The following is a 12,255-nucleotide window of genomic DNA, read 5'->3' as shown; positions in this document are numbered from 1 at the left end:
TTCTGCATTGGTAAATATTGCCAAACAAACCTCTTCTGTAATTAATTTCTAGTATGGATGAGTCCCACAAGGTGTGGTCTATTGAAGGAAGGAATTTACAAATGTTTGCTGGGTTAGCACAGTTCAGAGAGGGCTGTGTAGAAAGATAACTGCATGAAACAGAATATGAAATAGTAATTAGGCCAGATTCAGCTCTTCATGTCTAAGTGCACACTTTACATATTTCAGCAAGTGAATATTTAAAGCCCTAGTCTCTAGACTTTAATTAAAACTGTTGTTGAAATTAGATTTATTGCTGCCATTTCAGAGAGCACTTTCTTTAGTTTCAGGAACCAGATGTATTTAACAATCTGTGTTTTGAATAAAACCATAATTGCCTTTTTTTTTTTTTCCCAGTGCTTTTCTATAAACATAACTTTTTTCTGGCTTAGTAGAAGAGAAATGTAAATCCATTATAAATTGCTGGTCCTCTTAAAGATCCAGTTGAATTCTTAAAAATAACATAAGGAGAGGAGAAGAATTTTGTGTATTCTGAATGTCTGCTTGTGGCTGTATCACCTGGTAAGCAGGGATTCAGGACAGAGAGGGGTTTTCTCTCTAGACATGACTAACATTAACAAATAAGAAACTGGGGGATGGGGGCTGTATAATATAACTAATTAGTATAAGCTATAACAGATCTGTAGGAAACTGTGGTGAGAGACTTCAAGAATTTACTTTTGCACCAAGTAAACTATTCAAGGGTCCCATGTAGAATTTATTGTATTTTTATAAGAAGAAAAGCTAGGATTTTCTTCTTAAAACAGTTGTAGATAAATGTGATTTTGGATGTAGGAGTAGCTGGTCAAGATATATGAAGGATTGTTTTGGTTTTGATTAGGAAGTATGATACCTACTATTTTTGCACAGTTTTGGTGCAAATTGTTTACATGATATCACTAGTGGTGATCCAGACTGCATGGAGCTTTGGTTTGGCTTGCAAAATAATGAAGTGATATATTACATAAATGTCTCCTGTAGACTGTTTCCATTTTTTAAGTTGCTGTCATAGAAATAAAGGACTCAAACCAGCACATTGATTAAAGATAGGCTTACAGTCTAGTGTTTAGTTCAGATACAATTTTATATTTTTTATTTTAAACATTTTTTTACTGGATCTAATTTTAAAGCACAGAACTTCTTCTCTGGCATAAGCAGATGGTGGGGGATACAATACAGCATCATAAAGTCACCTTAGGACATTAGTATTCAGTGTTCGCAGATTTGGGGCTCTTCTTTTGCTCTGAGCCAGCTTTTAAAATTATAGTTGTTTTACTGATGCTTCTAGCTTTTTTTTTTTTATGTGACTACATCTTAATCTCCTTTTGCACCCATAAAACCCTGTAAACGATCACGCTGCCACTGTGAAGACCAGGTTTTAAGACAGGATTTTCACATATCCCTGTTAGCAGCCCTAACTGCTTGTGTCCTGTTCATCCTGACATTACCGTGCCAGTAAGAAACTCATTGGTGTGTAAGAGTCATCCAAGGAGAGGAGACTATTTCTAGGTGAAATACTGCAGCCAGATTTGTGTCTTGTGGCTTCAGCACACAGAGAAGAGCCTGGAACTGCTATCACTACAGTCACTTTTCTATTACCTAAGTAGCTGAAGTTCCTGTGCAAACCTTTAATCTCTCTGCAAGTAAAATGAATAAACTCAACCCGCCTACACTGTGAATTCAGTAGGGAGCTGATGTAGGAAAGCCACTGCTGGAAGGTCACACATTGCTTCTGGGCTTTAGCTCCTAGCAAGTGGTACATCTTTTGTTGGACAGATAGCAAGATAAGTCTTTCCCAAACATCCTGACTGTGTTCGAGGGAAGTTGTCCAAATTGTCTGTGAATTTTCAAAGCATGCAGAGAAATATGTTAAAGGTAAGGAGGAGGAAAAAAAATCTGTAAATAAGAAGGAACATTTCAGGCAGTTAGTAGTTGCATTGATGGTTTTCAATTTTCTTCCTGATTTAGGTTTATGAACACCAAGACGGAAGCAAGTCCCTGAAGTTGGGAGACTTTGGCCTAGCAACAATTGTGGATGGACCTCTATATACCGTCTGTGGGACCCCAACATATGTAGCTCCAGAAATCATTGCTGAAACTGGGTAAACCCCTTGTAGTGGTGATCCATTGATGTGTACTCACAAGAGCACATTCTTATCATTGTGCCAGACTGGAGTTCTTGCAATTAAGATTTTTATGCTGCCTTTGGTTGGCTATGATGCAGAATCATGGCTCATAGAACAATTCATGTGGAAGGGACCTCTGGAGGCGATCTTACCCAAACCAGTTCAGGGGAGGCTGGCTTTTGAGTTACATTGGCCAACCTCTGCCAGCTATTGGCCTCAAACTTTTCAACTTAATACTGAGTTATTAACTAGCCCTTTGCAGATACAGTGGAAGTAATTCTATTCTCTAGAGACTGCTAACTACCATTCACTTAATTCTATTTTGTTATTTCACACTATCCTCCTCTGATTTGTTCCACAGAGTAAATGCCTGCCTGCTGGCTTGAGCAGTCTGTGTCCCCTTTGCAGACTTCATGTTGACAGGCATCACTAACTCAAGTAAACTCAACTTGAATTAGTTAACTAACTGAAGAATACAGCCCAATGTCTTCTGTGCACTCACACATTCTAATCTAATGTAATTTTAATTTTGATTTTAAGATGTAAATGCAAAAAATATTTGATAGCAGAATGAGGATTGGTAGGTAAAGAAAGTTCAGATGAGAATTTATGAGAAATTATTAATGATTCTGAACATATTTCCTCTGTAGTCTGTAAGAATCTGATGTCTCTAACCATGTCTCTCACACTTCTAGATATGGCTTGAAGGTGGACATCTGGGCAGCGGGTGTGATTACTTACATCCTGCTCTGTGGTTTTCCTCCATTCCGTGGGTATGGACTGACCTATTCAACCATCCTTGTTATGTGAATTGGTCCCTGTGCTCCTTTCACATTAAGCACAGAGATTCCCACTGGTAGAAGTTCTCTGCTCATAGGGTTTGATGTTTTTTTTCTGTGCTCTACGTAGTGTTCTACACAAGCCCCATAAATGTCTGTGATTTTATGGTAAAATCTCTGTCTCGTGTTTATTATAGTTTAAACTTCATTGCATTGCAAAACAAGACCTTTCATTATAGGTTCTGTGTGCCTTTGTCTGAAGTTTTAAATACACTGTGAAATAACCATCTTCTTTCACAGACAAAATGCAGCATATTTTGTGGTTGGTAAAAGGTAATTAAAATGCAAGCCAGTTAATAAGGGCGTGTCAAATATTTCATCTCCTCAAAGCAACTGCAAAGTTGTGGACAATCCTAAAGACAAGCAGAAGGGAAGAGTATACCACATGCACTGTGTTTTATGATCTCACCTTTAACACCCATGGCTGCATGTTTGGGGCAATCAACATCTTCCAAAAGCATACTAAGGCATGAGCAATTAAAAGCAATTTTAAGTCTATTGAGACCACATCTGAAAGTAATTTCTTTTTGGGTTTTGTTGTTGGTTTTCTTTGGTTTTTACTTTACAGAAGTGGAGATGACCAAGAAGTGCTTTTTGATCAGATTTTGATGGGACAGATGGATTTTCCATCTCCATATTGGGACAATGTTTCTGACTCTGCAAAGGTGAATTTTACAGTTGATGCTATTTTCTTCTACAGTATTATTTCCAGTGGGAGTGCCTAATGCATGTTGTCCTTTCACAGTGTTGTATTTGACATGTCTCATACATCTCCTGCTACACCTATAAATTCCTCTGGGTCACCAATTATGTTTCATTTAGTTACTGTCTTTTAGACCCCAGGTGGTTTTGAAATAGACCCCATTCTGAAATGGACATCGTATCTCTATGATTTCTCACACAACAGACACCAGCAGCCCTTATTGATTAAGAAAAAGTAATTCACTTCCTAGCTTGAAAGCTCTCTTGGACTGTGCTTTATATGTACTTATGAGGGGCACCAGGTACCAACCTGGAGCCTTTGAGTGTTATCTAATAATATTATGGAGAGGCTGATTTCCCTTATTGACCCCATTAGATGTTATGTCTGTTTTTTCTTCCTGTCAAAGAACCAGGCCTCCCATTGCCTTATTGTTGCAGAGTGGTATGAAATACAGACTTGTTCTGGTCACAGCTCTTGACCTGCAGGTTTTGGTGTGCTAAGGCAGATATAATTATTTACAGATACAGACCTTGACAGACTTCATTATACTTGCAAAGCAGATCAGGTTTTTTAACTCTCACCAATTCATTAGAGCAACAGTTTAACTCAAAGATTTTCTAGGGATCTGGCATTCACTGTAGTCATATGTATAAATATATGTGGACAGAGACAAAATACATATGTGAATGTAAAAAAAATCACATGGTCATTCTGTAGATAGGTAAGTGCTTACTTTCAGTCAGTTTACTTCTCTGGTCTGTAAGGCAATCTATGAAAAACTGTCTTCCTGTTTCCTTCAGTGTGACAGGGTTTGATTAATCACAAGGAAAAAAAAAAGTTAAATTTGGAGGTGGATGCAGGTATGAGAGTAGCTCTGAATCTCCATTCTTTGGAGAGTTACATCCTGCTTTTACAGGTATGTGGAGACTTCTAACTAATGAGATTAAAGAATAAGATACAATCATAGAGTTGGAAGTCCTCTAAAGCAAATCATTGTGTTGTAGCAGGCATTATTTCATAGCATCATTAATGGGAACCTTGCAAGTCCTTTGCCAGTGGGTTTTCCTGTGAAACTTCTTCTGTCAAATAGTTCTGTCTAAAAATTCTGATTTGAAGCCTTAGCCTATCCATTTAAGTTATTCTTGTAATTAAGGATGAATAGCTTTGGTCTTTGGCGATGCGCCTTTATTTGCTGTCATATTGCCATACTGTTTCCATGCACTCCACTCTGTGAATAAAATAATCTAGGTAATTGCAGAGAAAATCAGAGGATGAAAAATAATGATTTTAAGTGTCAGGGTTTTTTTTTTTAATATCTTCTATGTTATTTAAACAAGAGTTTAAAGTAAAACTCTTTGCTGGCTTTTTTTTCCCTACAGAGGAATTGGCTTTTTCTTAATGGAAAGCTAACCTAATTTCATGAGACCATCTGTTTTGCACAATATGTATTAAGTGCTTTTCTCTTAAACAGTGGCTTCAGAGCCGTAACTCAGAACTGTCTTCTAGCTTTTCAAGATACTGTCAGATATTGATTTAGAAGTTCAGCTGAGAGTTCATATGTTCATAGTTTTTCTATTTTTTGAATAATCTTAGTATATTTCTTCAGTCAGTAGTTCACTCTCTCTTTGAGCACTCTTACAAAATCAGTTAAAGAGTTCTGAAGTGTATGAACTGTTGATCTGTTCTTTGAAAGTGTTCTTTAATTTCAACTGTGTATTCAATTTCTCAGGAACTTATCACAATGATGCTTCAAGTAGATGTAGATCTGCGGTTCTCAGCCTTGCAAGTTCTTGAGCATCCATGGGTTAATGTAAGTATTTTCAGACTTGTATATGCTTCTTGCAATTCGACACCTTTGAGTTCTTTTCTGTCAAGCTCTTGCTATGCCCTTTTGGAAGCCAGCACATTCTAAAGATGCCACAGATTTAACTGGAAATCAGCTGGGTTACAGGCTGATTTACTGTATTTTGTACCTTGGAGTTGTCATTATTTTGTGTGTGCTCAGCTACATTTTCTCTGAAATGGAGTTTGAACAAATCTCAATCCAATTTGATAAATGTATATCTCTACCTCTCAGCTTGCAGGTTCAGTGACACATTTTATTCTCCTGAGATGAGGTGGGCTCAAAAATCTCACAGTCATGATTAAGAGTTACTGAAATATAGCCCATACTGTTAAAACTACTGTTAAACCTACTTGATCCAGAATGGAACAGGGAAACATTTAGAATCATATTTAGCTTCTGACGGTATTTAAGATTTGCTAATTATTCCAGACTATTTAACATGTTTTAAAATATTTGGATGACAAAAATAAAAAATCAGGATAATCTATATTCCAGTTCAGAAGGGATATCTGAAAAAGAAACACAATTGGGATGATCAGTGAAAAAAAAAATACAGGAAGAGGAAATAATGCTTCATTTTGTTTGTTGCAAGTTTGAGTGTGCAGTCCTCCCTGGAATACTCTTTGGTCCCTGAGCTGCTGTGTCCAAAATCCCTTTCTCACTAAAAAACCATTCTAAAAATTCAAATATACAGTTACCTCAGATATTAATTTTTTTTTATGAAAGAGTCCTCCATATAGAGTAGTAGTGATCACTTAAGTATTATTCAAGTACATGCTTTAAACTTGGAGAGCTCCTTTATTACACAAACTGCTTTAAACTTGCAGGGCTCCTTTATTACCCAAACTGCTTTTTAAATTGTAAATGCTATTAACATGCAGAGCTTTTCTGTGGTGTTTGAAGAGTACAAGGATCCAGGACAATGTCTGATGAAAATCTTTTCATTTTGAAGATGACATTCAAGCAGCTGAAATATTTATTTTCCTTGGTGCCAGGGGCTATCCTTGGACATAGTGTTCTGTCACAGTTTATAATGCCTTATGGTGATTGAGGGTTCTCTCTGTCTCCATGGGAGGAGGACATGTGGAGATTTTTGGAGTGCTGAAGAGGAAGAGATGGAAGTGACTGATCAGAAGCCACAGAGAGGCCAAGTCACCCACAGTGTGAGCCTGCACACTGCTGCTGAGATTACTGAAATGTCACTTGCTTACATCACTTAAGGAAGTGGTCACTAATCTTCCATTTTTTATGAAAAATATATTTGAAATGTTAATGTGCTACCCCCAGATACTTACTTTTTTTAAATTGCTGCACCATGATGTGTTTTAAAAAGCCATTTTAATGTGATGTATAAAAAAGAAGAGGTGCAGCTCTTTGGCGGTAACCTGATGATAGTAGTGTGCAAGTGACATGAGGATCTGCTTCCCTGTCCTCAATAGTACCTGCTGGTGAGGATAGCAGGGGAGAGGAGCTGGGGTCTAAAGACATTTAACACTCCAGAGCTCTGCTAGAAAAACCTGAGCTCTGGTTACTGAAGCACCTTGGCAAATTCCTGAATTTCTGCGCAATAAGTTAACATGCAGAACCCTTTGCCAGAAGGTGGTGTAGAGAACTGGTATAAATGGACTCAAAAGAGAATTTAATACATTTTTGGAGGATGATCCCATTGGTGCTTATTAAATATAGTGGACTGGATAGACCTCTTGGCTCACAAAGTTCTTAAGTACTTGGTTGGCATGAACTAGACGATATACCAGGGAAAGTCCAAGATCTACTAGCTTCTATTAAATATACTACTTCTTAAAGAGTGCCTGTGATGCACTGTTAGAAACAGAATGCAGTGATCAATTCATCTGTGGTCTAGCTCTGGTGCACTTGCAGTTTTATGCTGGTAATAATTCTCTGCAATCAAAACCCATAGCAATTCTGTCTATATGTAAGTGAAACAAATATTCCATGACAATCCTCTAATTCCTTTTTTTCTGCTGCTTTTAATAACTGAAAAAAATCAGTATTTTTTCTGCATCATTACACTAGAGATAGTTCATAATGTGGATCAAAATTGCTTTTGAATTTTCTTATGTCCTCCATATATTTTTTCTGGAAGTAAAAAGTCTAGCACTGGGAGCAGTTCAGGAAAGTGCTTTAACACATTCCAAACATTGCTCCCATTTCAAGACATCACACATGGAAGCACTTAATACTGGGCATCAAATTAACTAGATGGCACTACAATCCTAATTCACATTGGAAGAAATAAGAACATGGCTGAGTTGAAACAGGTGTTTAACTGGTTCCATGAGAAAGGGCACTTCCCTGAAGTGTGTCTGGGCAGTATCAGTAGATAAGCTAGCAAGGGCAGCCTGTTGATGCGCAGAGGCAGAAGGTAGAGTGTCAGATCCAACTACACATACCTCTGCCATCACTGGCTGGATCATCTGCAAATCTGTCACACAGCCTCCCTGCACCTCATTTTCCCAGCTTCAGGACAGAGAATTAATGCACTCATCCCTGTTTACAAAAGGCTCTGCAACCTATGTGTTGTAATTACCTGAGCAATTCTGTGTATACTGTCTTTCTGAGAAGAAATGGCACATGGAATTTTCACCTACACTCCATTTTCACAGGTAAACTGCTTTAATACTTTTCCATGGTGTCAAATGCTGGAGTTTACTTTCTCTATTACTTTTAGCTGGTATACGGCTCACTACAACACTTCCCTTATTTCAGTTTTGAATGTATTCAGAGTGTTAAAGCTACAGCTAAAATACTAGATAGAACAGCTGGCTTGAAAAGCAGGCATGTGTTTTCTTTGACAATTTTAAGAAACATTTTCTCTCTTTGATCAAACCTTTGATAGAAGTGTTGTAACTGCTTACACTGTATAAAACCATTTTGTAGATTGTAAATAACCATTCTACTTTATAGCTGCTTATTATGTGATTACTTGGTAAATTGCTGAGATTCCTGGAATGTGCTTTGACAGTTTCAGTAGGAGCAAACCCTCATTTCACTTTAAGATTTTGCTATAAAAATATCTGGATTCCTCTTGGAAACTGCAAAGCTTGTTATGGTCAGAGTCAGACCAGTAAAGCAGTTTCGATGTGAATAATATCCCAGCTGTTTTCAATTCAAAAAACAAAACCTGAAAAGATGTTGGCTACATGCCACTGCCACAGATGGAGATCTTGAATTCTTAATGCAATTCAGCAGCAGTTCTTTGCCCCCTCCATTTCGTTTATTTGGCTATTTGGCATCATCTCTCCTATGCAGTACACTTAGACCTGGAAAAAAATCCATTAGTTTATACTTCCCCTACAGGGACCCCAAATCTTTACTTTACCTGCTCTTTTTTTTTTTTTTTTTTTTTTTTTTTTTTTTTTTTTTTTTTTTTTGCAAAGTTAAAGAATTATAAAAGAGGCAGGAAGCTTGAGATTTGGCATTTTAAACTTTGATGTTATTGATAACCTGAAACAAGATACAGGACAAACTCATTCTTCTTTGTATAAGTAGTAAATGTTTCCTAATACATCCCTGAGCAGTGAAAGGGATGTATTAGGAAGGGTTGCTGAAAGGGATAGATTGCATTCTGTAAATCCTTCTCTGTTAAAATAATCAATATGAAATGCATGTTGTTGCTGGAAGAGAAAGATGGCACACACTAGCCTAAAAAGAATTAGAGAACCTGGAGCTTTTTTATTTTTCCCTCAATATGTCTGCCTTGTAAATTTGTGTGCAAAAGAAATTAATAGCCAAGCGATACATATCATTAAGCTACACATTTGTAAGAAAACTAATTTTAAAAGACAATCGTTATTTTGCAGCTGCACTACTTTTGGTTACACCCTAGAACACTGTACAAAAAAAATTCCTTAGAATCCTTAAAGGAAACAGTGTCCAAAAGCTTTTCCAGCACTTCTATTTACACTAATTTCCTGCTGTTACTTGTATGATGATCTATTCATCTGACATTTGTAGACTCGGAAAGTAAAGCTCTTGTGACCATCTTGTGAAATGGATCTAAGCACCCCAGGGCAGTAGGAGTCTGGGAATCCTGAGCTTCATTACATCTTTATAACATTTACTTTGAGTGGCAATGTCTCCTGCCACAGGGAACAATACAAATATGAAAAAAAGTTTTTATCAATTACTAGCTTTTCTCCTCTTGCCTCTTTTTTATTGTTTTTTATTTTGAATTTTTGTAAATAGACCATGAAAGGTATTTTGTAGAGGCTGATTAAAAAACCCGAACAAACAAACAAACAAAAACCAAAATAAAACACCCCAAAACAAAAAACAAAAATGTGTTAACATTCCAAGCAGTTTATATTGTCCATGTGAAAACTCAAATTCTGAGCCAGAGTTTTCAAACTCTTTTGACTGCTCAGCTCCTGAGGTATGCACAGGAGAGCTCTTCTTTCAGACTATTAGCAGTCAACATCTTCTGAAGCTCATGACTCTTTAAAGTTCCTAGCTGGAGCAACAAAAATAACTGCTCATCTTAAAAAAAATCTTGTGATTAGTGCTAAGGCTGAGATGAAATTCTGTGATCCCACTGCCAAAATCAAAGGCTTATAAAAGGGAAAGAAACAGTTAACCTCTGCAGGGTTTGACATCCCTACCATTTCAGCAACCCAATGAAATTCTTGTCAGCAGTGTTTACACTGTTCTCCAGTTCTACAACCTATCCTGATGATTCTGATCAATTTGATATTTGATGGGGTGTTTTTTTCACTTCTTGCCCTTTAAAACTGCAGAGCCACTTGTTTTGTATTTAGATAAACAGCTGTCATCTCTCACCCTCAATAACTATCTTTTTGTTGACTGAAATAATTCTAGGAGCCAGTTTAATATATATTGATTTCTTTATAAAGCATTTTTGAATAAAAGAGAACTACTAAACATCAGATGGCACTAACAGTAGTAATAAAAACTTAGTAACAATAGAGGAATTCTGATATATCTCTATGCTGCATCTTAAACTGGGCTGGAAGGTATTTCATCTGAAAGCTGGAGCCCAAACTCTGTGTCTGTGGCATGCTGCCACAGGAGCTGTGGGTGTGGTTCTTCACCAATAAAATATGACCACAGTCTTGGTAACTATTGTCTTGTCTGTAATTTAGTCTTTTTACAAGATGACATGAACGCTTGGCAGACTTTCATGTCAAGAAAGCCAAGAGAATGATTTTATTTTTCTTCCCTCCTCTCGTGACGAGGAGTTCACTTTACAGACTAGCTTTCTTCTGGGAAAGGCAAGGTCAACGGGAAGCAGGTTATTTTTAGGGGTCATATACCACCAAGCCAGGACTCCCAGTGATAGACAATGATCAGCTACTGGGTTCTATTGTTTTGTTTTGTGTTTTGCAGCTGTGTGCACTTGACCATATTTTGCCAGCTAAGACATTTTGTTAAGGGGTGAGTAAGGGATCTCTAAACACAAACTCCCCAAGCTAAATAAATAACAAACCCTACCAACCTCCCTAAAATTCCCATACACTCACTGAACTCATGATTTACTGCAGCAGCTCTGTAACTCTTTAAGGGCACTCATAATGGCTGAAAAATAAAAGAAAAAAGTGTCTGTCATCTCTTACTATTCTGATATTTTCTTATTTTCCTTTATTCTGCTAGGATTTTGCCTCAGTGGAGTTTAAGAATTATTTCATTTGTTTATTCCTATACATACCATGCAGCACCAGTCAGGGATGACTATGGCACATGGCTCTGTATATTTTGCCTGTTGTATATTTTGTTTCCTATTCCACGTGTTCTGCGTATTTGTTGCCTGAAATCCTGCTGCTAGTGAGGGTCTCACTTAGTAGTGGCTTTTTGCACGTTTTTAAGGCATAAAGATCTTTGGTACAATTTCTATAAAACCCTCCTCTTTTCCTGGGCTTGAATTCAGTGTACGGACTTGTGCAAAACCACAAACTCCATTCTTTCTGTCAGGGTTTCTGCTCAGTATGAAGGATGCCAGTCTCCCTAGGTGCAGGTATCCAGGTTTGCTCTCCAAAGTGAGAAGACTCAGCTGGAAGGAGGAATGACCCAGCCCAACCTCTTGTTTTTGTAATATCTTGGAGACTTTTTACTTTTGAGGTCATTATCATTAAATTTATGTGATGAGTAAACAGAATCTTAAACACATCTGAAGTCCTCAGGTTTTGAAATATCAATGGGCATAAAAATAACTGGGTAGTGGTAATTAATGAAAGAAAATTGTAAGAAATGTTAAGGAAAATGAATTGTTTAACAATTATTATTAATTAACATTACCTAAAGTTTGAGAAGAAAATATTGGGTAAAGAAGAAGAGAGAGACTGCTTGGTGCCATAATGTGTTCATCTTGTAAGTACCTTAAATGTATTTATTGATGGAGACAATGATTGACCCATATTTTAATACAAACATTTTGTAAAATTTTCTGTATTGACCTATCAGAATCACCTCACAGTTCCTCTTTTTTTTGTCTTTCCTCTCTGAAGTTTTATTTTGCTTTATTTGTCTGCAGGATGATGGCCTTCCAGAGAACGAACATCAGCTCTCAGTAGCTGGGAAGATAAAGAAGCATTTCAACACAGGCCCTAAGCCAAACAGCACAGCAGCTGGAGTTTCTGTCATAGCAGTAAGCATCTGATATACACAGATGAAACAGATTTGTGTGCCCACCAGCCAGTTTTGTGTTTATGACACCAAAAGAAAACA

General features: G+C 37.2%; 1 protein-coding gene across 3 annotated transcripts in view; it reads left to right on the top strand.

Annotated features, from left to right (window-relative positions):
• The window catches only part of DCLK1 (doublecortin like kinase 1), a 233,325-nt gene that overhangs the window by 201,962 nt on the left and 19,108 nt on the right, over positions 1-12,255 (top strand). For all 3 annotated transcript variants that reach the window (XM_059466638.1, XM_059466639.1, XM_059466640.1), the window contains 5 exons: positions 2,008-2,141; positions 2,861-2,938; positions 3,573-3,669; positions 5,437-5,517; positions 12,062-12,175. In XM_059466638.1, the coding sequence (XP_059322621.1) occupies positions 2,008-2,141; positions 2,861-2,938; positions 3,573-3,669; positions 5,437-5,517; positions 12,062-12,175 (504 nt within the window). The remainder of the gene's footprint in view (positions 1-2,007; positions 2,142-2,860; positions 2,939-3,572; positions 3,670-5,436; positions 5,518-12,061; positions 12,176-12,255) is intronic.

This window comes from Ammospiza nelsoni, chromosome 2, assembly GCF_027579445.1.
Source record: "Ammospiza nelsoni isolate bAmmNel1 chromosome 2, bAmmNel1.pri, whole genome shotgun sequence".
In the NCBI taxonomy this organism is placed as follows: Eukaryota; Metazoa; Chordata; class Aves; order Passeriformes; family Passerellidae; genus Ammospiza; species Ammospiza nelsoni.
Note: the sequence above shows the minus strand (reverse complement) of the source record. Positions and strands in the feature narration are given on the sequence as shown.